General features: G+C 46.9%; 1 protein-coding gene across 7 annotated transcripts in view; it reads left to right on the forward strand.

Moving 5' to 3' along the window:
* The window catches only part of Lar (tyrosine-protein phosphatase Lar), a 219,864-nt gene extending 194,451 nt beyond the window's left edge, over nucleotides 1-25,413 (forward strand). For 3 of the 7 annotated variants that reach the window (XM_076823994.1, XM_076823998.1, XM_076823996.1), the window contains 15 exons: nucleotides 2,722-2,832; nucleotides 3,273-3,548; nucleotides 3,827-4,111; nucleotides 5,036-5,059; nucleotides 5,593-5,693; nucleotides 5,775-6,104; nucleotides 6,219-6,369; nucleotides 7,418-7,714; nucleotides 15,982-16,121; nucleotides 16,205-16,407; nucleotides 16,482-16,648; nucleotides 16,767-18,127; nucleotides 18,205-18,431; nucleotides 19,169-20,975; nucleotides 21,059-25,413. In XM_076823994.1, coding sequence (XP_076680109.1) covers nucleotides 2,722-2,832; nucleotides 3,273-3,548; nucleotides 3,827-4,111; nucleotides 5,036-5,059; nucleotides 5,593-5,693; nucleotides 5,775-6,104; nucleotides 6,219-6,369; nucleotides 7,418-7,714; nucleotides 15,982-16,121; nucleotides 16,205-16,407; nucleotides 16,482-16,648; nucleotides 16,767-18,127; nucleotides 18,205-18,431; nucleotides 19,169-20,975; nucleotides 21,059-21,127 — 5,549 coding nt within the window. In that variant the 3' untranslated portion in view covers nucleotides 21,128-25,413. Of the gene's footprint in view, nucleotides 1-2,721; nucleotides 2,833-3,272; nucleotides 3,549-3,826; nucleotides 4,112-4,431; nucleotides 4,656-5,035; nucleotides 5,060-5,592; nucleotides 5,694-5,774; nucleotides 6,105-6,218; nucleotides 6,370-7,417; nucleotides 7,715-15,981; nucleotides 16,122-16,204; nucleotides 16,408-16,481; nucleotides 16,649-16,766; nucleotides 18,128-18,204; nucleotides 18,432-19,168; nucleotides 20,976-21,058 lie in introns of those variants that run through there. The other 4 variants (XM_076823999.1, XM_076823997.1, XM_076824000.1 and 1 more) reach the window with 4 other exon arrangements.
* The last annotated feature ends 27 nt before the right edge of the window (nucleotides 25,414-25,440 follow it).

The raw sequence follows: 25,440 nt of genomic DNA on the forward strand, positions 1-25,440 counted from the left end.
CTGGGGAAGAAGGGAGGTAGGGACCGGCAAAGAAAAACCAACGGCAGCACGGAAATAGACGACGGCGAATAAAGTACGGGTGACTGCGCGCCGTGCGTACACTTTGCGATTACCACTCGTAATATTAAATATCAAGCCGAGATATTTCAATATCGGTAGGTAAACGCACAAATAATTTCGACCATTTCCATCGCGTTGCGCTCCTCCGCCACTCTCTGGTTTATACGTAGGTATGTACGCTCTCGAGGGGGCGCGCAATATTTTTCTATACATATACATATTTATGCCGGGGCAAGACGTATAACCGTCCGTAGTCGTCCCTCCAAGAACGGACTCGAGGAGAAATGTTTCCTCCTTGCCTACTGACAGCTGGAACGTGCCCCACTGACTTGTTAAAAAAAGGTTCCCCGTTGTTGGCACAGCAAAGAGGCCGACTCACCAAACGGCAGAATTTACCGCAGATATTTGCCAACTGTCGGAACGATCTCGCCGCTTTGCGAGAAATCTTCGGATTGCAACTCCCGTCGAATCGACCCGGCTGGTGTTGTGCGCCGTTCCGAGTCGCGTTATAAATTTGTCGACGTCTTTAAACGACAACGACAGAGAAGGGAGATGTTGAAAGGGACGAGCGACTCTTGTTGATAACGACGCGACGAGACGCGCCCGCGTGACGGGGGTGTACGATAGATTCTCATCCTTATTCAATTCCACCTTCTTTACACGATGAAAGCCCTTTCGTGCGCGTCGACGCTATCGCGGCGCGGACCTAGATAGATCGCGTACACCACTTGAACGTCATCGAGTTTTATAACGAGTCGAAAATAGAGGATACGTTACACCCGCCAGCTGCGCATTAACGCGCCGTGCAGCGACACCCGAGCGTGTTCGCCGTCGCCTGCATGCATCTACGTGGGTATGCAGATAGGAGCCGAAGAAGCTCGCGTGCGACGATTATTCAGAATTCATAAAGGGCCTTTTAATCGCTTGGACGACGGTGTTTCGCATCCCGACTGAACGTCTAATTGGCCTTGTTGGCCGAGCCTAGCCTACCTTCTCTGCTATTATCACCGATAGAACAAACGATACGTATGCACCTACGTCGCGTCGCGGCGGTCGCGCGAATTGCGCCATAAAAGCGACGACAGTCGCGAGCATTTTTTTTATTTCGCGCTACTTTCCCCGCTGCGAAATTTCGTGGATATTGGCGTCGGCTTGCTCGGACGGATAAGCGATGCAAAACGCGCGGTGAATAATCGAAGGGATTCTCGGCGGGGATACCGGGAGAGCCGCCGTTGCTTCGGAACAGGATAGTACCAAAGGATGAGCAACGGTTTCCGGCATTCTGCTGTTCGCGGCAATCCAAGTTTTTCACAGCCGCGCTAACAACGTGCACGTGACTGGATGGGATAACAATATGACCACGCGTTCCTTCCTGGTCAGCTTACTGGAAATTGTAGATGAGGCTCGATTATGTATTCTGATCGTACGCGATATCAAACCGCCTGGCTTCTTGCTCGTGATGGAGTGTTTTCTGCCCTCGACCCTTCCATCCCCTCCGCGCCCCTCCCTCCGTCGCCCTCTGGCTCTGGTCGCCGAAGTCACGTTTACAACGAAACCCTATAAATCCATACGGCTGCGGCTGGACTCGTAGGGAAATATTTAAACCACCGCCCGACGACCGCCGAGAATCTACGGTTGGTTTACCGTGAAAAATTCACCGAAACGTTCCGCGATTTGCCGGAATCCTCCGGTTCCTCTCGACGAAAGTCGGGGAACGGCATTGCGCATTACGCGTGCCTGCTCCTCCACTCTATTTGTCATTTCTGGAGGTTGCGCGGCGATGCGGCCATTAATTACCATCGTTAATTATTATCGCGGATCGATAAAACGTCAACGTCGAAAGGGTGGAAAACAAGCCCGTTGATCCCGTCGTGTTTACTTTGCGGATGAGGGAGGGCTGGCGCGTCGGAGTCGGGAGTCGGGAGCCGAGGAATGGTGGATCGTGGGGAGAGTGTGTCGAGGGTGTTGAGGGTGGCTAGGGCGGAGATCCAAGGGGGTTGAATTATACCGAAGGAGTGACGTCTACGGAGATAATCACACGCCTCGTAACAGCCAGTTCATCATCGTGGTTGGTATCGTGCTAAGGGGCTTGATGCATCATGGAAATCGCGCACGAACCGGCCAGGCCAAACAGAAAGTGGAATAGACGGCCTTTGTAACGGGTCTTCGAAACGGATTCCCCCCCTTGGTAGAGAAGCTTGCACGCCTCTACGCTCCGCGCGTTACCCCTCCGCGCGTTCCTCCACTCGCTACCAACTCAATTAGCGCTGCAAAAACGAATTAAACGAGCCGCGAGAGCCGCGTAAGATAGAAACACTAATCGAGAGCCGAATCCATTGATTTTCGGTCGAGGTAACATCGGGCCGGATCCAGGGAGACCCTTTCGAAGGGCTGAATTAAAGGAACGGATTAAATTTCATAAAAGTGAAACGGTGCGTGCGCGAAGAAAAACGAACGCTGGACGAAAGAAAGGAGAGCTCCCTTTGACGTTATCTCTCCCATAGATCGGTGCGTGCCTCTAACTTTTCAAACGCATCCCCTTTGAAGTCACCTTTAAGGCTTGCCAGCGAATAGGATTAAACTTTGGAAACGAGGGGTGTCCCTTGAAAGAATCGACTGCCGGGGCGAAGATCCTAAAGAATCTTTTACTTTGTGTTACAGGGGCGCTGCGCATAACCGAATGCGACGTCAACGACCAAGGAAAGTACGAATGCGTGGCGAGCAACTCTGTCGGGACGGAGTATTCAAAGTCGGCCATGTTATACGTGAAAGGTATGGTATCCGAGCGTTTCAAGGGAGATCCCGATGGAAACAATTCTTAATCTCGCTTTAACGAATTCGTTAGAAAACGTTGCGCGAGTCAAACGTCAGTCCCGGTAAACCGACTCGTTCTACCTTTCGTAATTAAAATTAATGCAACGTAATTAAACTGTAATTAAACTAAGCCGACGCGGAGGCACAAAGGATTCGCGCGCTTGGGATCACATTGCAAGTACTTATTACGCGGACGTACGACGTTTCTTGCCGTAACGCAAGCGACAGTTCCTCCACATTCGACCGTTATTCCAGGCTTTAATCGAATGCATATCGTCGGTTAATAGACAGCGTAACGATCTTATACGGTATCCTGTGCTTGCTCGCGTAACTTGATTACCAGAAAACCGCGGAAAGTCGCATGATCGCGTTACTAATGGAGAATCGTCTGAACATAGTGCGTCGCGTCACGCCGTCGTTCTCGATCCCGCCGCCAGCGGTGAGCGAAGTGATGCAGGGCTCGTCTCTGAGCTTGAACTGCGTGGCTGTCGGTGCCCCGATGCCCTACGTCAAGTGGCGGAAGGATCCAGCTACCGATTTAACACCGGACGACAAGCTGCCCGTTGGGAAGAACGTCCTGATGCTCACCGACATACAAGAGTCCGCTAATTACACCTGCACGGCCGCCAGTGACCTCGGTGTCATAGAGGCCACGTCGATGGTCAAAGTTCAATGTTCGTATCGAGATGGATCTAACTAACTAATTACCTAATGCAACTCGATCGGCTCACGCCTCCCAAAGAGGCTAAAGACAATGCGCTTTACGTATTTGCCTACTCTATTGTTTTCGCGAGAAACTGATTTGTCCGCTGCGCAGACCTCAGCTTTGTCACTGATTCTCTGCTAATTCGGGTTATCGCCGTAAGCCGTAGCCGTGCTCTCTCCCGTTCCCCCCCCCCCCCCCCCAAGAACTCGCCGAGAATTAAAGGCGGGTCTTGGCGATAAATTACAGCTCTACCGAGTCCTCCGGAAAACGTTCAAGTCTCGGACATCACTGCGACTTCCGTGAAGCTCACTTGGTCTTACAAAGGTTCCGACGAGCTGCAATACTACGTAATCCAGCACAAGCCGAAGCACGTGAACCAGGCATTCGCCGAGATATCGGGCATCACGACCATGTACTACCATGTCCGGAGTCTCAGCCCTTACACAGAGTACGAGCTCTACGTGATAGCTGTCAACGCCATTGGGCGTGGTCCCCCAAGTGCCCCGGTGACAGTCACCACTGGCGAGACAAGTCAGTATAGTTGCTACACTCGGCTAGTTTCCTTTATCTCTTTCGTTTGTCTTCGCCATCGCCAACATTAATGCCTAGCAAAAATCCGTGTACGTCTGGTCGATGCAATTACGCTGTCAGCCACCCGGTGGCTTGGTTGCTTCGTCGAAACTACACAGGGGAACACATTTCTACGGTCATTCGCGTCGATGGATTCGCTCGAGACGGCTATCGCGCTTCTGTTAATGTCCAACGCGCGTCGACTTACGTGTACGCACACGCGTGCTTCTCGAACGAATCCTCTGTGACGCAAGATTCGGAGACCGAGAACGGGCACCGAGTCCACTCGCGGTCCGTCCAGACGAAGGGAAGATGGAACGGGCGCGGTATTTTTCCGCGTAGTATGGAAAGTGAGAAGGCGGCTTACCAGGCCGGCGCGTACCATGTTTTTGCACGTAGATAATATTTTTGCACCACGAAGGAGGAACGAGTTTTGACACGATTTTTTGAGGGAAACTATACTTTTTTTCCATGCTGTCCGCCGTGGACGCACGATTTGATTCATGTAAGTGACAAGAAATTTTTTCACCTATCACACCAATCCCCTCTCTCTGTGTTGCACCATGTGTTAGTGTTTTTGTCGGATCGTATTCGGCGCGTCGCGCTTCGACGTCTCGTTTCGCCCCGGATTTTTCCGACTCTGTTACCCTCGACTCCCCTCTCTCCGTCTCTTTTTTTCGGAAAAGAGAACAAAAAAAAAGCCAATACGCGGAGAGACAGCACGCGGAATTGCACCTTTCCTCGATATATAGTAGCGCACACTTCACGCCTCGTGAAAATACGAAGCAGCCGCAAACCGCATCCGCAGTTCGTATTTTCACCGTGCATAATGCCATTTAATCGATAACCATTGAGAATAATCGTTTCATCCTTTTCTTTCAATAGCGGAATCGACGAATGGAGGTGCCAGTAAGTTCAATCATATACTAAGAGTGCTGTAGCAGTATACTCGTTTCTCATATTTTCCTATTCATTTCGATTTTCCCTTTGTTTGTTATCCTTTTTATCGTTTCATATTTTTTTTTTCTCGTTTTATTCGTCTGTTCTGTATATTCGGCAACACGAAGCACACGCACATATCTGTCATCTATTAGCACGCGCACACGGACACGGACACGCACACGCATTCACACCTAGTATGTGTTTCCAACGAGTATGTACATACTTGTAGCTAATCAATTGTGTGTTGGTTCGTTTGTTTCGGTTTTCATGAAAACAATTACACCAACAACAAGTAGTTACGATACCACGGACATCGGTAGAGGCCCGTCCAATTTAGTCACTGTTCTTTTTTTTTCTACCGGGCTCGAGTGCGTTTGTTACTTCTGGTGTTGTTTCCTCGGGGTTTAGTTGTACACTGTCCTGTCCCGTGACTAACTAGAGTGGCTTGTTCCACTGGGTACGCGTTTCCAACGACATTCAGGATGATCTCTCCGTTCTAGAACCTGGTACTGCGCCGCGAAAGGTTCAGGTCCGACCCCTGAGTTCGAGTACGATGGTGATACAATGGGACGAGCCGGAGACCCCGAACGGTCAAGTGACGGTCAGTTTTTGGATGTTTCGCATGGCGCGCTCGTTGGCGCTGGAGTGGTCAGGGTGACCGTATTAATTGTATCCGTTACAGGGCTACAAAGTGTACTACACCACGGATCCGAATCAACAAATGGCGTCCTGGCAATACCAGATGGTGGACAACAGTCAGCTGACCACCATCTCGGATTTAACGCCGCACACGATTTACACGATTCGCGTGCAAGCGCTGACGAGCGTTGGACCCGGTCCGCTGAGCCTGCCCGTTCAAATAAAGACGCAACAAGGGGTGCCGAGCCAACCGGAAATGTTGACGGCGATAGATATCGGGGAGACCAAAGTAACGCTCCAATGGAGTAAGCCTGCTCATAGCGCGGAAAATATCCTCAGCTATGAGCTGTATTGGAACGATACCTACGCACAGGTAGCCGAATCAGCAGCCGCGATTCTTCGCGACCATGGCGTCGCGTTGCCTAGCGCCGCGACGCCTTCGGGATTTTCCGCGGCTTTATACTCTCGAGGCTGTTATTAATTTCAGGAGAAACACCATCGGAAGATTCCGGTGACTGGGAACTACACGCTGACGGGACTCTACCCGAACACGCTCTACTACGTCTGGCTGGCTGCGAGGAGCCAGAGGGGAGAAGGAGCAACGACCATTCCGTATCCGGTTCGCACGAAACAGTACGGTAAGCAAAAGACCAAACAGCGAGCCGAGAAAGTGAAAAGGAAGGAGTGAGTTCACGCAGCGAGGAGTGCCGGACTTTAAGGTCGATTCACGATTGCCCGACAGCGCGAGGTGGAGCTGGAGTTTCCTCTTAGCTGGATGCAATCGCGAATCGTCCTGGCACAGCAGGTAGGAGGTGCTGTAGCGCTAGACGCTCCCGCAAGTAGCGTAAGCTATTTCACAATACGCGACACTTTGAAGAAAAGCAGAGCAAAGATCCACGACCACGTGGAATCATTGAATTCGGGGAGGGCTGGGCGGGGGGTGGGTGAGGGCAGATCAGAAAGGCGGAAAATAGAGAGTATCGTTGAACCGTGAAGTGTGGGAGAGTGAGAATGATTGCATGCGTTGCAAATAAGAAAGCCGTTTTTGGATGCCACTTTATATATATATCTATATATATATATACGTACATATCATACATATAAATTGCACTAAGCACTGCATTGATATATGTGTGCATTTTGGGCACCTCTTTTCATTCTCGATAACGTATGGTTTACGTCCGTTCTTCAGTTTTTCATTGTCTCGTTTCCTTGCGAATCAAGGCACATTGACCTGACGTTGACTCCGTGCCTAGCGCGCGAGTTAACCGATCGTCCTGAAGAAATTTCTCTAATCACGTACTTTTTCAACTGTTCAAGGATCGACTCATGAGTTTTTCCTTGAGTGACACACCTCTTCCGAACCTCTACCGATCGTGGCGTAAAGCTTTTAGTTCGATCCCCCCGTCAGTCAAGTTCGAACGTGGCCTGGCCTTCGGTGCTCGTCGAGTCCATCGACTCGAACACGCGGAAATTCGTTTTAATCCACGGTGCGACTCTCTCTCTCGCGCGCGCGCGCCTTCGACGAACCGCTCGAAGACGAATCGGGCCGCAAACCGCAACGAAATCTCGCCAACGTTCGATTCGGTGCTCGAGGCCGAAGTTCGCCACGATCGTCCGGTGACCGACTATTTCCCTGCCTCGTTTTCGTTTTCTTTTTCCCCCCTATAACTGAGTGTTATACAGTCCCCGGGGCTCCGCCTCGCAATGTAACCGGACAAGCGATCAGCCCGACCTCCATATTGGTAACATGGGAACCTCCGCCTGCCGATCGATCGAACGGGAGGATCGTGTACTACAAGCTGCAAGTCGTCGAGAGCGGACGCTCCGACTCGGAGGCGAAGGTTATCAAACTGAATGACACGCGATTCGTGTTGGACGAACTGAAAAAATGGACCGAGTACCGGATTTGGGTGTTGGCCGGGACCAGCGTAGGTGACGGGCCCCCGAGTTATCCTATCTCGGTCAGAACTCACGAGGACGGTATGTATCACTGACGTTCATTTAACCGTCTTTCTACGTTCACTCCAGGCTACCGAAGTGTGGCGCGTGAAATCACCAGCGTGACCGATTCTTTTCAAACAGTCCGCGAATGTCTCGCGTCTCGTGCCGCGACGAATCCGCGTCTCGTCTCTCCAGAGCGGTAGGACTCGACTGTCCGGCCACCGGCAAGCTCCTGCTTTGTAAGTTACAACGTTCTACGCGTGTCGCGATTGCCTACAGCGAATCGCCTCAATGTTCAAACGCCACGCTTCGCGTATAAGGATACTCTTGCGAAGGCGACGTATCGCGTTATAAGGTTCGTCGCGCAAGAGCCAAAAATATAAAAGCCCGCCAAAAATCAGTCCGAAGACATTCGCGCGATTCTAGTGCGGGTTGCGATGACACGCCCCCTGTTGTATCGGGCCGGTAACGATCGGTCTGTCGTTGAATTTTATATACGTGCATTAAATCTATTTTCGATTTCAGATTCCGCTAACGTCTCTTCGAACCTGTCTCTTCCTGACCGACACTAACACTCTATCCCTCTTTACGACCTTCCGTTCCCGCCCCACTTCTGTTCTATATAGTCTGTTGGTTTTCTCTTCGACAACTTTCTTTCTGTGTTCCCGTTATATTGTATTATTGCATTATCGTTGCATTCTATGCCATTCGATTTCATTGGATTATATTACATTGTACAATACGTGAGTGAAGCTTTTCCCTCGCAGGCCACTTTTGCGATTCACTTGCGCTTTTGAGAAACGAACTGTCAAGTCACCAACTGTCTGCCGCGATGAAAAGAGAAGGAATAAAAAAATATATATATATGGCAAAATGGAGGAGAAGGAGGAGGAAACACACGAACGAGCGCGCCGCGGCCCTGTTTTCCGATTAGAAAAGAATGGTTGATTTTTTCTGTTGCGCGAACGTAACTTTTGAGCGCGCACAACTTTTTTCGTGTCTCTCCTTTAAAGCTGGTCCATCGCTCTCCTATCGTTTTTCTGGCACAACCCCTCGATTCCCCATTTTTCGGGCGGTACGCGGCACCTACGCGACGAGACGCGAAACCATGTTGGCCCTACTTTTTTGGCTGGCGAGATTTTATATTTTTGGGATTTTTGCGACAACAAATCTCCACGGATTATTCTGTACACCCAGAGGCCCCGGAGCCCTCTAAACCCCACACCCACCCAACCCCCTTCGCACCCCCAAACCCCGCCCCCGCCCCCCACATTAGTGTGCCTCAGAAATTTTTTCCAGGTGCACGCAGCCACGGATTTTTCAGAAGCTGATAACCAATTTTTGAGCTCAGCTACGTTTGCCCCTCCCCCCAAAAAGAAAACGAAAAAGAGAAAAGAAAAGAAAGGAAAGAAAGACGTGTTTTCTAACTATTTTTACAGGGCCTAATCGCAACTATCCCTTTGTTCGTTGCCGTTGGTTTTTTTACCCCTAAACCCCAGCCCCAATTTTTAAACTTGGATACTCATTTTAACACGCTGCCTAATACTTAATTATATACTTATTCACGTGTTTTTGTCTTTCCTTAAAGCATTTGCAGGAGGATGATCCAGGTTTTGAACAGCTAGTTTTTAAGATTTATTCGCACTAACTCGTATTATATCCACTGTCTAATGATATGTACTCGTTACACTCAATGTTCTTTCTGGTGGTTACCGTGGTTACGTCAGTAAAGATGTTTCGTTTCTCTCTTTAGTTCGTTGACTCACTCTTGCCACGTGTTATGAAGATAGAGACCAAGCTGACCGTCCCGATCTCATCTCAGTATTATTTCCATCTCTCGGCGTTCCCCGCAGACATCTGCGTGTCCTATGAGAAACAGCCGTTGACGCGGTGCTGTCGCGGAAAATTACAAGTAGCCGACGGGTCGCGGAGCAATTTATATCGGTTGGAAATAATCACTGTGTACGGGGGCGGCAGCTTGTCGTTGAAATGCTTACGTATATATATAAAAACTATAGCGTATGTATCACACACAAAAAATATATATATAACGCACTTTTTTCACTATATACATATATACATATATATATATACATTACACATCGTATATATGTATATACATTTCTATATCTCTGATATATAAGGCTCTTCTGTCTTTAGTTAAGATTTAGTTCTACCTATTGTTTGCACATGTTTAGAGCATGCCTTTGTTTGTTTAACAACTCCTCCATTTCACCCATCTTCTTCCCGGAGATTATCGTCTCGAATCCAGCCCCCGTGCCTGAGCCCCGACAACTCCGTCCCGAAACGAATATCCTCGCCACCGTAAAGAAAGCCGCCGAGCTACGCCGAGTCTGCACAGCCGCACACTCCCGACTATCAACCACCGCTCCTTTCGACATCCAATGAATGGCATGCCGATGCATGAGGAAATTTTGCTTTTCGTTTCGACCCGCTCCTTACCCCTTTCCCAAATGGTACCGGCAAACGGTACCATGCCACCGCCTGCATGGTACAAGTTTTTCAAGCCACACTAACCGTCATCGCCACTGTCGACTAATCCCTTAAGCCTCGAAATCAAAAGAACAGAAGACAAACGAGCCCCGAGAGAACGCGTTCCCGTCGCGGATGTTCTCTCTCTCGGTGCTAGCGCGACGCGTCGTACGACAGCGGACGGTGGTTTCATCGGGGCGAAAGTGAGAAGAGAGCAGCGGCGCGGCGGCGGGGCGGGTCTTTTGTCTCGAAAAAAAATAATCGAACACCTTGGTAGAAGCGACGGAATCGGAATCGGAATCATTTGTTGCGAGGAGCATTGTGGCGGAGGCGTCATTGTCGCGTTAAAAGTCGTACAGGCGCGTCGCTAACGACGTTCCCTCGAACCTTTTCCACTCGGCGCCACCACGGGGAACACCCAGGGATTCCTCTTTCGTTTCACCAGCACCCCCTCAACGCCCGCTTCCTTCCACGCATTGTCTCGTTTACGAACCGACCGACCGACCGACCGACTGATCCAGCCATCAACCCCCTCAAAGCAGACTCGGCAAAGCGAGGCGGGACGATAAAAAGCACTGCTGAAAGCACCCTGCCGTGTAAGCTCGCACATTGTCAAGCACTAAAAGTTCACCGTCGTGTACACGTACAAATGTCGTTCGTTATTGTAATTGTCGCCGCTATTACCACCACCACTCTACTCTACTCTGATTATATTATTCCAAAGGTATTACCGATACGTATTTCTGTTACACCAGTACCATGAGTATGTGCACGGGCACCGGTAAAACTGTTACTTATCACTCGGGCACCGTTTTCTATCTCGCACCCACCACGCACGCATGTACAGTCGCACACGCGTGTTGCGCACGGTAAGAGGTGATGATAGGTGTTGGAAGGTGGTGATGGAGGAGGAGGAGGAGGAGGAGGAGAAGGAGGTGGAGGACACGTATTTACGCACCTACGCACAGAACCACACGCAGACGCACCGCCTCCGCAGTATACCTACCAGTAGAATGTTACACCACCACGCACTATTTGAAAAGCACCCTTCGCTTAGTCGAGTAAACAGCCGGCAGCCTAAAAGCACACGCGTGCACGCATGCACGTAGGTCGTGTGCGTGGGTGAGTGTGTGTGCGCGCGTATCTACGAAGCCGACTCGTGCGTACGCGCGCGAGCGACTATATGCGCACCCGACATACGTATATTTACTCGTTCGACGTTCGTATCAAGAGCACCGCATTTCACAGTACATGCAGCAATCTCTATACACGTGTTTAAATATCAATTGTCGTAGTCGATGCGGTATATCGTGCCGAGCACCAGCACCGAAAGCACCCTCGAAAAGCACCCCCCCTCTGTCGATTGTCGTGCAATCTTGTCCGCGCCATCTCGCGGTGATCTCGAGTCCTTGCTCTCCGCTGTTTCCGCTGGACGTTCGAACCAGCGGCCAAAAGAATGCCCTCCGATGCTCGGGAGGGGAGCTTCGTTTCGCCTAGGGATTCGTGGACACCGGTCCCGAGATCGCCGCGGGAATTGGCGCGTGCGTGAATGCGTGAGAGAGTGCATAAAAGAGTACACCGTATGCAAGAGTAAAGGGGACGCGCGAGGAAACGTGGGAACACGAGAAAACTAAGTGGCAGGGATTCATGTTCGAGGAATCGGGTCGACGGTCGCGAATACTTCGGTCGAACGTATTCTTAGCGCGAACTCAATCGGCTAAACGAGTAACGAAATCTTGTCGCGAACGTGGGAACATATGCCGTCCGACGTATACTTTGAAACATTTGAATACCAATATCCATGCAATCTTCTTCATTATCTCTATCCGTTTGTTCGATAACCACGAGTCCGTGGCAAAAGCAAAGGTATTTCGATTTTAGTCCAGAGAGAGAGAGGAGGGGGGAAGAAACGAAGAGAGAGAGAGAGTGAGAGAGAGAGAGAGAGAGAGAAAGAGTGAGAGAAAGAGAAGGAGAAAAAGAGAGAGAGAGAGAGAGAGAAAGAGAGAGTAGGGTAGCGATATGATATCGATGAATTTCGTTTGCATTGGGGAAGGTTAACTAAATCTATTCGACATATTTCGCGAACAGGAATTTCTGCTAAAATGATTCGGGGTAAGCGAATCCGCCGATGGGAAAATAGGTTAATGCGCTGGTAGATTCCCTAAGTAGTATGAGGTCTCTCGCTCTCTGGTCGTAACGAATACCGACCGATCATTAATACGGGATTCCGTTAATTTTTTACACTCACCAAGCTCGTTGGAATGATATCACCAGACCAGCCCTTCTCTATATTGTCTATACGTGCACCTTCGCTCTCTGCATGTAACACACCGACCTATTTTTCCATCTTCTGCCTCTGTAAGTTAATAATCGTATCTGTGATATTGAATTACTATTTTATTCGACATGTATAATACGTTCTTTCCATATGTCACGTATACCTATTTCATTCTTCTATCGTGTATTCATTCTTATTACATATTCTCCTAGGTATCTAGACAGATTTTATTACACTGTATGTATATGTATTCTTTACGTTTGTACATGAATTCTCTAACGATTTGCGGTTAAAGTCGAGAATCTCAAGAATTAACGAACCTCCCCGCACACCGTTTTCGTTGTTTTCTTTTTCTCTCTCTACGGAAAGCCGAGTCAAGGTTTCCGAATTCCACGCAAACGCATGTTTCTTCCTCCCTTCTAGTTTCCTCCGACTCGATCTGATCCGACCCGATCCGTTTCGATCCGATCCGATCCGACTCGATCCGCCAGCTGCACCGGTAGAACCAGCAACGGAAAAAACTGATCGAGAATCGGATTATTTCGCGTGCCGTGCACTCTAGAGCCGACCGGTCTAAACGACACACTTCATTTCACAGTCACCTATCTACGTGCGTATTTTGCGGGGAATTTTGTGATTTTTGCATGGGTGAATGCGCGGGTGGATGCTGCTAGTAAAACAAAAGGGAACAAAAGGGGGGACGGATATATATTTTTACCGTATTCGAAAAAGCCGTCCCTCTGGCCGTCTCTGTGGAAAAAAAAAGAGAGGCCCTTCCCCAGAAAATAATACGGATTTTTTATCGAGCTAACATTTTTTGCGGGTGACTTTTTGGAGTTGCCGAGAGAAGAAGGAAGAATTTTTCCCCGAATACAGTCCACCTTACCGAACTCTTGTATCCTTATCTTCTACTCGTGAATTTTTTACGCAACAGAACAAATACCCCATCGCGTACTTTTTCTCCACGACTGTCCATCTCTTTAGAACGTACACGTAGCCGATACAAAGAACATCCTGTCGGTTTATACGTACGTCCCGAGCCACACGAGTCCACTTCCCACTTCTTACATCTTATGGTTTTTCCATCCTAGCTTTCTTTTCAGTAGACATTTTATCATAGGTCTTTCCTCTCGACGCCTCGTGCCGCGAGGGAAAGAACGGAACGCATCTTGTACTCTTTTTTTTCATCTCTCTGTCCCTCCCGTTCTCGGATCTATTTGCTCGGAGAAGAAACTATCGCTTCGAGTACACGAAGTGAAACGAGAAGTCTTTCTCTTGGCGGCAGGAGGCAGGTGGACATGAGCCTTTAGTTATTTCATATTTGGAGTAGTGATTGCGCATGCCAAAAAAAAAAAAAAAATGAAAAAAAAATGAAATATTCTCACATCTCCCGCCTCTCTGCGACCAACTGCAACCGAGGACCAAGCGATATTTTTCTATTTAACGGTCGATTCTGAAGAGAACTTTCTCCACCGTCGTATCTCGGCAGAGCGAATAAAAAAGTATTACGAACAGAGCAGAGGATACGATTGAAATCGAGCGCGTGGAAGGGAGGGAACGAACCAATGAGCGAGTGCGCGTGTGCGTGTTTTATCAAAGAAACAGAGACATAATATATATACCTATATATATATATATATTTTTTTTTAAATCGAAGCAAAAATAATAGCTGTAAAAGAGGCCATGTTGACGTTGATAACAATCAGTAGTATGCTACCCACTGATATGCCTAAACATATTAAATATTTTATAATTTTACTCAATATACATGCGAAATTGACACGAATTTTTACGAATTTTTTTCCCACTTTTTTGGCGACTTTTGGGGCGCAGCTGAAAAAAGTGAGTATCCCTTAGCTCGTCTCGAGTTGTGCCATGAATTTTCTTCCTATTTAATCGTTTTCTCTCTATACATATTTTTCTTTTTACCGTCTCTTTCGCATATCGTTTTTGTTTTCTCTGTGAGAGACCATTTTGGAGATGTAATTTTTCCCACTGTTTTTGTTGCTGCGGTCGGCAAGCAATTATGATCCGAACGAAAGCCATTTGCGCACCACATACGTAACGCTCCGCGACTGCGCGCTCGCCAAGTTTGTTTTTTGCGCTGCATAGCGAAACTTGTGGGCATAATTGATACATTAATTACGTTTAACTGCGACGATAGAGGAGCAGAGATCTCTGCAGCACGGGCGAAACTTCTCCGCGTAAAACGATCGTTTGCCTTTTCTTTGCCGTGCCCTCCTTGCAACGCATTTTTCTTTTTGCGATACTAACTACGTAGCAGTTGCAGTTATTTTCTTCTCGTACGACCGTAGGAGTTACTTTCCCCCCTACAGCAGTTTGGTTCTTATTGTTCTGTGTAATGCCGATATAAGATTTCCGGTGCCGGATACTGGACCGTCCATGAGATACACCATCTATCGCCAATCAGAATCTGCGCGAGAGAAGCAGAGACAAAAAGACACCGCGGTCAACTTAGAAGCAAGAAACAAAAAACAAAAAAAAAAAACTTGTCGAAAATAGAAAATATAGAATAGAGAATAGAAAATAGAAAAGAGACGATGTGGCGACACATTCGCGACAGATTATCGATGCGGTTCGTCGATGTGGGTAACTGTAAATACAGGAGATACATTTTGTTACCCTTGCACGTTTATCGAAAGACACGAATGCACGATTCTGTTGGCACAGTTTTCATCCACACCCAGCACCAATGATTGTAGATCGCACATATATACATATATCTATCTGTGTATAAAACTGCTTCGTTTCGTCATGGACTCTCCAATATTGCCGTAGCATTATCGTCCAACGTAACCGCGCTCTTGCATCTCGATCACGTATTTATACGCGTATCCCTACATTCGCGTTCTCAAACCGAATGCAGAATAAAAACATACATTATTGGTATTCAAATGGAGGATTATCGTGCCGTAGGGACGTAGAGCATGAGGTGCGCTGCGTACCTCATAATATTGTTTGTACGTTGTTTTGCCGGTGTGTGATTGGTGGCATGTACCTACATACATATTTTCCGTTTCTCTTTCTTTTAACTCATCTTTACTTGTACACCCATTTTTCATTCGTTTATCTTCTCTCGTCTGTTTCTCGTCATACGTTGTGGCATTACTTTCTTCTTACTCAACCGTTTAAGTGCTACACGACGCTTTCGTTTATCGTACTTTTTCTCCGATTAAACCAACGAATTATCTACCGACAGTTACTACACGTTCAGCTCAAGCATTTGGACGCCATCAGTTGACGCGTTCAGTTGACGATTTCATTTATAAAAATTAATTACCCTCGGCACGTTTGCCAATTCACCGGACAGACGACGCGGACAGTCTCTGGTTCTTTAGTTCCTTAAGTTCACCTTGTATCTCCGCGTTTGTTTTACAGGTATTCACGTTTCATTACGATGTTATTTTGATCCCTCTTCATGCGCGATTGTGACTACGTATACCTGAGTGTGCGATTGTGAGTGTGCCGCAAGCCGAGCATGAAGTGCACATGTTAACTGTGCGTTGCGTTCCAGTGCCGGGAGATCCTCAAGATGTCGTACTGACGCCGATCAACTCGACCGCGATACACGTGAAATGGAAGCCACCGAAATCGAAAGAGCAGAACGGCGTGATAAGAGGTTATCATGTACACGTACAGGAAGTACGAGAGGAGGTCAGTCGAAGAAGCTAGAGAGCCCACCATAACGGGATCTCAGACACAAGGTACTTTGGAGTTAATCACAATTGTATGTTTAGGGGAAGGATCTCCTGAACGAACCGATCCGACTCGAGGTAAACGAGAACGGTGTGCTGGAAGTGAATATTACCGGTTTGCAACCAGACACCAAGTATTCGATACAAGTAGCCGCTTTGACCAGAAAGGGAGACGGCGATCGGTCGACGCCAGTTCACATCAAAACACCGGGAGGTGTGCCCAACAGACCCCAGGTCAACGTAAAGTACGTGCAGCCTTGCTCCCGATGAGATCGACGATCTTATTCGCCCCGTTAACAAGCCTGCAAATTCTTTTCAGAGTTCTGTCCAAAGACCCTGACGTGCTCGAGCTGGACTGGTCGAAGCCGACCCGAATCTTCGGCAATCTGTTGGGCTATAGGATACGGTATGGAATTAAGAATCAAACGCTTAAAGAAGAGTTTATTCAAGGAACTGGCCAGCATACCTACAAAATCACCGATCTTGGTAAGCCTGCTAGAATTTTATGCCTGGCAATGTTTCGCTGATTTTTCGAATAGCTGTATGTACGTACTCGGTTAACTGAATGTTGTGGTCGGTCGGCCGGCTTACGTCTAAATCGCAGAAGAGCGGGGGATAGACTACGAATTTAGGGTTGCCGGGCAGAACGAGATTGGGTTCGGGCAGGAAACGGTGCGATACTGGTTCAGCCCTGAAGGAGAACCCACGGGTCCGCCAACCAATTTGTCGTACTTCTTTCAAACTCCCGATACGGTGTGCGTGACGTGGGACACACCCATCCGGCAGCACAGGAACGGTCAAATAATCGGTTACGACGTGCAGTTCAATAAAAAGAACGATCACTCGACGGCCATCGATAGAAACACCACCAAGACGAGGGCGGTGTTCACCAACCTGGAAGAAAACACGGAGTACGTGTTCCACGTAAGGGCGCACACGGCCCGAGGTAGCGGACCTTACTCGGAGAAGATCACAATCATAACGGAGAAAGATATCGGCAGGGCGCCGATGTCCGTGAAAGCAGTGGCTACCTCGGACACGAGCGTGGAAGTTTGGTGGGAGCCGGTGCCTAATCGTGGCAAGATCGTCGGTTACCAAATCTTCTACACGACAACGGCCGTAGAAGATCTGGACGAGTGGAAGCAGAAGACTGTCGGCCTTACGGAATCCGCGGATCTCGTTAACTTGGAGAAGTTCACTCAGTACGCGATCACGGTTGCCGCGCGATACAAGAGCGGTCTGGGAAGGCTCAGCGAGAAGGTAACGGTGAAAGTGAAGCCAGAAGACGTGCCGTTGAACCTGAGAGCGCCGGACTCCTCTACCCATTCTATGACCCTCTCCTGGACACCGCCTATAAGACTGAACCCAATGAACTATAAAGTATCCTTCGACGCCGTGAAGGAGTTCGTCGACTCGCAGGGAATCACGCAAACGCAGATCGTCCCTCGCAGACAGATTCTGCTGGACCCTAGTGTCACGACTACCACGATAAACGAACTCCAGCCGTTCACCACTTACAACGTAAACGTAAGCGCGGTGCCGCGCGACGGGCAATACAGGCCACCAGCTAAAATCACTGTCACCACACAAATGGCGGCGCCTAAGCCTATGGTGAAGCCGGACTTTTACGGCGTGGCCAACGGCGAGGAGATTCAAGTGATATTGCCTCAGGCCTCCGAGGAATACGGACCAATCTCGCACTACTACTTGATCGTTGTGCCTGAAGACAAACCAACGGCCGACAAGCACCCGGACGAATTGACCGAGGACATGATTACGGGAAAGGGTGCCAAGCAGGAAAGGGAAAACGCACCCTACATCGCGGCCAAGTTCCCGCACAGGAATATTCCGTACACGTTCCACTTGGGAAGTGGCGACATATACGAGGGTTATGAAAATCGGAAGCTCGAGAAGAACAAACGGTATCGAATCTTCGTGCGCGCCGTGGTCGACACGCCGAGAAAGGTAAGGCTAGAAATTTGAAAACATACAACCAACGGAACGCGAAAGCACAAGCACCTATCGCGAAACTCTTGTTACAGCATTTGTACACATCGTCACCCTTCTCCGAGTACCTGTCGCTCGACATGAGGGAAGTACCTCCGGGTGAACCGCCGCGCCGCCCTAATCCTAATATTCCAGTGGATGGAAACCCAGAAGTTTCTGTGACTACTAGCGGGCAGGAGCCGGGAATGGTGTGGGTGGTTGGCCCAATCATCGCCGCGTTAATGGGCAGCGTATTCCTCGTGCTTCTGTTTGTCATTAAAAAGTGAGTATGCATCTAGTCTAGAGAAATACCCGTATTCAATGGAAAGTAGGATTCTCTGTCTCTTAACGTTCGCGAGTATCGCGCCAAATTGTAAGAAAATTTATCGGCGAAAGAATCGGGGAATTATATCAGCTGAGATGATATAGGACGGTGTGCGTCTGACGTGACATTTTATTCGAAGTCGATATCTCGAATGGTTGTCGAGATATAAAGCTTTCAAGTGTAGCGTCCGAAGAGCGCGAGATCATGAATGAGTGCTGTGGTCCGTGACCTACATTTTTTCCCCCGGAAATGCGTTTGCGCGACCTGTAGTAGGAAAAAGAACGCTGACTCAGCGTCTGTCACTGACCTACGCACACGGTTGTCCAGCGAAACTAGGTCAGTGGGAACGTGTGAGCGAGAGGTCCGATTGTGCGAGACAGAGCACTTCAGTTTAAACGATGATATCTCGGCAACGAGAAGTCGTATCGACATGGTTCAACGGCCGTTCCGAAGGGGAAGGATTCGCGATTGTAACGACGGTACTTGCGTTGCAAGTCGGGATAAATTCGGAACACTAGGCGCGCGAAGTTATAGTAATTTGAATGCGTTACTCTTGCACCGAAGAACGCTCTGCTATGAATATCCTACATCCATCTTTATAATTATTAATAATAATGATAATGAGGATAAGAACGTACTAGAAGTCGACTTGCAAGAGGAAATCCTCTAATTGTTGCGTTCTATAATCTTTTCAGACGAAGACAGCCGTGCAAAGCACCCGACCAAGCGGCAGTAACGCGTCCGTTAATGGCCGCTGACATTAGTTCGAATCACGCGCCCTCCGATCCGGTGGAAATGAGGCGTTTGAATTTCCAGACACCCGGCATGATTTCTCACCCGCCGATCCCCATCAGCGAGCTAGGAAATCACATCGAGCGGCTAAAAGCGAACGACAATCTAAAATTCAGCCAGGAGTACGAATCGATAGAGCCCGGCCAACAGTTCACTTGGGACCACTCGAATATGGAAGTAAACGCGTCGAAGAACCGTTACGCAAACGTGATCGCTTACGATCATTCGAGAGTGATTCTTCAGACGATAGACGGCATGTCGGGCACGGACTACATAAACGCCAACTATTGCGACGGTTATAGGAAACAGAACGCGTACGTAGCCACTCAAGGGCCACTCCAGGAGACTTTCGGTGACTTCTGGCGGATGTGCTGGGAATTAAGGTCGAGCACCATCGTGATGATGACGAAACTGGAGGAAAGGACGAGAATAAAGTGTGATCAGTACTGGCCGAGCAGAGGGTCCGAGACTTATGGTCTGATGACAGTGACCATCACCGACGTTCAAGAATTGGCCACCTACTGCATCAGAACATTCCAGATTTCTCGGGCCGGATACTCGGAGAGACGCGAGATAAAACAGTTGCAATTCACGGCCTGGCCGGACCACGGTGTGCCTGAACATCCCGCTCCGTTCTTGCAGTTCCTGCGCAGAGTTCGATCTCTGAATCCGCCGGATAGCGGGCCATTGATCGTGCACTGTAGCGCCGGTGTGGGAAGAACGGGCTGCTTCATAGTCATAGATTCCATGCTCGAAAGAATCAAGCACGAGAAAATGATCGACATATACGGCCACGTGACTTGCCTACGCGCACAAAGGAACTACATGGTCCAAACCGAGGATCAGTACATATTCATCCACGACGCGCTTTACGAGGCAGTGATCTGCGGTAACATGGAGGTGCCTGCCAGGAATTTGCACTCCCACATCCAGAAGCTGATGCAACCGGAGATCGATAACATAACCGGCATGGAACTGGAATTCAAGAAGCTGTCCAACATTAAAGTGGACTCGACCCGATTCATATCGGCCAATCTTCCCTGCAACAAGCACAAAAACCGTCTGGTGCACATTCTGCCGTACGAGTGTACCAGAGTGTGCCTGCAGCCTCAGCGAAACATCGAAGGGTCCGATTACATAAACGCCAGCCTAATCGACGGGTATCGATATCGAGGTGCGTACATCGCCACCCAGGGGCCTCTCTGCGACACCACCGACGACTTTTGGCGTATGCTCTGGGAGCATAATTCCACGATCGTTGTCATGCTAACGAAGTTAAAGGAGATGGGTAGGGAGAAGTGCCATCAATACTGGCCGTCCGACAGGTCGATTCGTTACCAGTGCTTTGTTGTTGATCCAATCGCGGAATACAACATGCCGCAATACATACTGCGTGAATTCAAGGTGACGGACGCCCGGGACGGGGCGAGTCGCACAGTCAGACAGTTCCAGTTTATCGACTGGCCGGAACAGGGCGTTCCGAAATCTGGCGACGGATTCATCGACTTTATCGGACAGGTACACAAAACGAAAGAGCAATTCGGCCAGGAGGGGCCGATAACCGTGCACTGTAGCGCGGGTGTCGGAAGAACCGGAGTTTTTATCACCCTCAGCATCGTATTGGAACGCATGCAGTACGAGGGGGTGGTTGATATCTTCCAAACAGTCAGAATATTACGGACGCAACGCCCAGCTATGGTTCAAACTGAGGTCAGTTTAATTCCATGGGAATTGTGTGTCTATAAAAACTTTTTCTATGAAAATTAATTAAAAAAATGTTTCTGCTTCTCTAGGACCAATACCAGTTTTGTTATCGCGCCAGTTTGGAATACCTGGGCTCTTTCGATCATTATGCCAACTGACAACCCGATACCCGCGAGGAAAGGGATTCCACCAGGGACAGAAGGGATCGACAAAGAAACGGGAGAGACGTCGGAGAGCGGGCAAAAGTGCGACGCGTCTAGTACAATGAACTGCTCGACAACTATGCAAGATAAAGAAGATGTGTAGGTTATACCACGATTCTGGGCATGATGTACTATACTCGTACCTTTCAAGGACAAAATAGAGTAGAAAGGCGATAAATTACTAACTTCTTGGGCAACTAACGTAGCAGCCAAGTATCTTAGTCAATGGTGTTGCAGCAATCTCAAGTATGCGGAAGACTTCAATTTTCGACGGCATCGTAAGTGCTAAACTCAATTTTATCGAAAACAATTCGGCGAGTAAATCGCCGGACAAGACTGCCGCGCCGTTTAGAACGTACGGCTCTCGTATTCGTAGAAACAATCATATCTATAGAAACTTAATTCTCTCCGGAAGTTTATTTTACCGGTTACAAGGCGCAAAAGAAAGATGAGCAAAACACAAGGGACAAGAGCAACTTGCGCGTTTTCGAGCTGAAAGTCGCCATGTTAAAGTCGGAGGGAGACTGATTTTCTAATCGAGAAGAAACATTGAAAATATCGTTTGAACGACCCAGGGTTCGATGATTAAAAACATATCCAACTCGCGATCATCTGAAACATCCCGCGATTATGCCCTTTACCGGCTTCCTCGAAAACTATGGTTGCTTAATTTTAACTTAAGACGAACTGACGAGGGTTATTCTTGCGATCGTGTGCCTCGCAGTCGATTTATTAACGCGCGATATCGTGCGATATTATGAAAGAAAAAGACAGACACACAAACACACATACATACTCTCATGCACGCACACACAAACACACGAAGAAACAAACACATACGAAAAAAAGTTCAAACTTTCCTATTCGTTTGATGAAAAGTGCTTCCATATTTGTGGGAAACGTAACGTCTGACAGCGAGCGGATACGCGCGCAGTGTGCTTCGTCAGGAATAAAAATGGAAAACCGACAGTGGCACGTTCTTAAAGTACTTATCGATGCAGCAAACGATATCGAAGATAGAGAAATTGCAAGGATCTCCGTAGCAAATGTTGAGAAAACAGCGAGACGTAAATTTCCGCTCACTGACAAGAAAATTACCATACTGCCAAATCGACAATTATTCATGCTGAGCCCATTACGCACGATAGGGATCTTCTCATTACCTACTGTAATTTTAAGTAGATCGTAAGCGATTGTTCTAAGATTAGCGTATAAGCGATGCCATTAGAAGGAAAAACGAAGAAAAACAAATGGATTGAATGAAGGAAGAGTGAAAGGAAACGGTGCCTATATTCAATTAAAATGCACAAAAGAGTTGTGCGGGTTTCTATGAGAACTAATTTAACTAGAAGCACTGTATGTCGGATTTGCGTACTGTTCCCCCGAGCCCTCGATGCCCTCGTGTACAAAGTTCCATTGTAGGCTTCTACCTCGACTACTTTTACGATTTTCCCAGATACATACCTACACGAACGAACAGTTTGTCCCCAACTTGGATCATTCCTGGCTCGGTTTACGCTCAAGCTGAGTTGCTTCGTGTCGGAGATTAAACTTGTTTCTAATGTAATTTGTCAGGAGCATAGATTATAATCGGAGTATCTAAAGCCCTTAGAATCAGCGAAACTTGTATGTAGCTGCTGGCATTATCCCCAGCACCGAGACACCAGAGCAATGCCAAAGACGAACCTTAACGATGCAATCGATCCCAAGCGGTATATCCTTTTTGATAACCATAGGAACTTTCCACGTATATTAATTGTAATTCAAAGAGTTACGAAGCTCGTAGTCTATGAGGACAATAAAGCATGCGCTCGTTTATATAACTTCTATATTTCAAAATCTTCATCGTACCGTTCGGTATAGAGTCGTTCTATCGCTGTTCGATATGGTAGAGCGTGAAATTCTATTTAATAAAATATCTAACTATATATACGATAATGAATGTATTACTCTCCTATAAGGAAAGGATCATTTTTTGGTTTCTGGCATTGTTTTGGCTTTGATCATTTACTCGTACAAGAATCTACGAACTTTATGCGTATAAACATTGAAACGAATCAGTATTACTTTTTTCTTTAAATTCCATTTCTAATTACCGAATTATTAAATCGAGCGTTCTAACATCTCTTCATTTAAAAGTGGTTCGAGGGTCAGGAATTGTGACTAAGTGTACATACATGCACCGTCTGTCATTAGCAACATTATATAAATATAAATATATATATATATAAATAAGATGATAAATAATATATATATATAGATATATATTATTATAAATATCATTAATGAAGAGAGTAAGCATTAGGAAAACAGCTGTGGATATTTTCCAGACTACCGGGATTGATATGCTTTATCCGGAAAGACTCATTGTTACATATTCATGACAAATCTTTCATTTTTAACGCTTCTCATTTTTCAACGCATTATTTGATATGCTCTTTTTCAACTTTCTTACGCGTTTTTCTTACACGAGCATACGTGCACACGTAATTTTTTACATGAGATTTACATTAAACGCTAGATACGTACCGCCTTATTTCAGAATGTGCATTTATTTTCATCTCGTGTGTCCCTTTATTTCACGTTGTAAGACTGAAAGCCATTGCGTCTCATCTAATTACTAGGTATTTTCGGTACTTGTAAAAGTACTTAAATTGCTCGAGCGTGATCGAAAGGTAAACTGTTCGATCAGTCGTGTCTCCCTCATTCTCTACGCAAACTACCTGGCACTATTTTACTTTTCCCGTTCGTTGCTGCTCCACGTATTAATAATGTACAATACGCGACCCAAATTCTTTCGCGGTCATTTTTTACGATTTTCAATTACGGATACGTCACCGAAATCGATACCCGAGTGTTCTTTCAAACAAAACTGACCTTTGGTGCGAGCACGGAAGTTACTCTCGAAATAGTTACTTTATTTTTGTAATTGTTTTTTTTATACTATTGACTCGATTAATTTACGTGTACATTACTTTATCGTTTCCCTCTTCATGTTTATGTCTCGATTATCCGAGTGACATAGTGTGCTTCTGTCAGAACATAGATGTAATATTGTTACTTTGACAATGAAGAAACGCGAAACGACTGTTGTTTTTTTTTCATAAATCAAATGCAGCTACTGTTAAAAAGTACGAATTGGTATAATAAAATAAATAAATTGACGTTCATCAGGAAAGATAGTCCTTGAAACGATAATGCATTCATATCACCAAGTAATTATTTATTAAAAAGTCCACGCGCAACAAATTTAGTTTATATATCGTCGAACTTCTTGCTAAAACGACAAAAAGAGGTATGTAGTTCGCGAGGTTTCTATTCAGGCGATTTTGTTCGTACGAGTCTTACAGTATTCAAAGGAAAAAGACGAGAGAAATTTCGAGAAGTCGTTGCAACGATAATCTTCGGAACGTTATTACCTTTCCGATGTTACTTATTTTAACATTCAATTCTAATCGATATATATTTTAACGTCTGACAAGAAAACTGTAACGCTGCATCGGGTGCGGTAAGACCAACATGGTCATCAACTTGGTGTTTAAAGTTCCAAACTGAGAATACCATACGTTACGAGAAACGAAATTAAATGACTGTATAAACATATTACTAGTTATAAGTTGGTATGAATATACCGATACAATGAAGTCCACGATATTCATATATTTATAAGATACCGAACGTAATGTCGTTACGTTTTTTTGTATCATTCCAAAATTTTTGCGTATATGTTGTACTTTAGCTGCGTGTCTATTGTTAGTGTTTATAATTTTTTTATATCCCCAAAATGTATAGCAATATGTGGTTTGTTGTATTCTTCTTCGTAAAAGCATAAAACTCGCGCTTTCGGAGCAACTTTTAATAACGTAACAAAATACAATCGGCCACGAACGATGCTCCGTGCAATATCACGGCGAGTTTCTTACTGTACGTGAAAACACCTCGAATTCATCCACTCGGATCAGACAGTACGTAATTACAGTCACTAATTCCGAGAAGAATGTGAATTAAAAAGACAGAGAATAAGTCAGATACTAAATATCGTTGAAAGAATGGGAAATTATTTTGTGATACTTTCTTGCCAGAAAGAATACAACAGGCTGAAGTGAGTATGATAAATGCAATGTTACTAATTAACACCTATACAAATTAAATATTGTGTAATAGGAAGTCTGTTGACGAGGAGAAATAACGTGTACATTATGTATTGCCTTGTGGCATCAATAAACTAATAACTAACGTAATCTTACTATCTCTCTTGTCCCTGATTA

This window comes from Andrena cerasifolii, chromosome 12 (assembly GCF_050908995.1).
Source record: "Andrena cerasifolii isolate SP2316 chromosome 12, iyAndCera1_principal, whole genome shotgun sequence".
NCBI classification, from domain to species: Eukaryota; Metazoa; Arthropoda; class Insecta; order Hymenoptera; family Andrenidae; genus Andrena; species Andrena cerasifolii.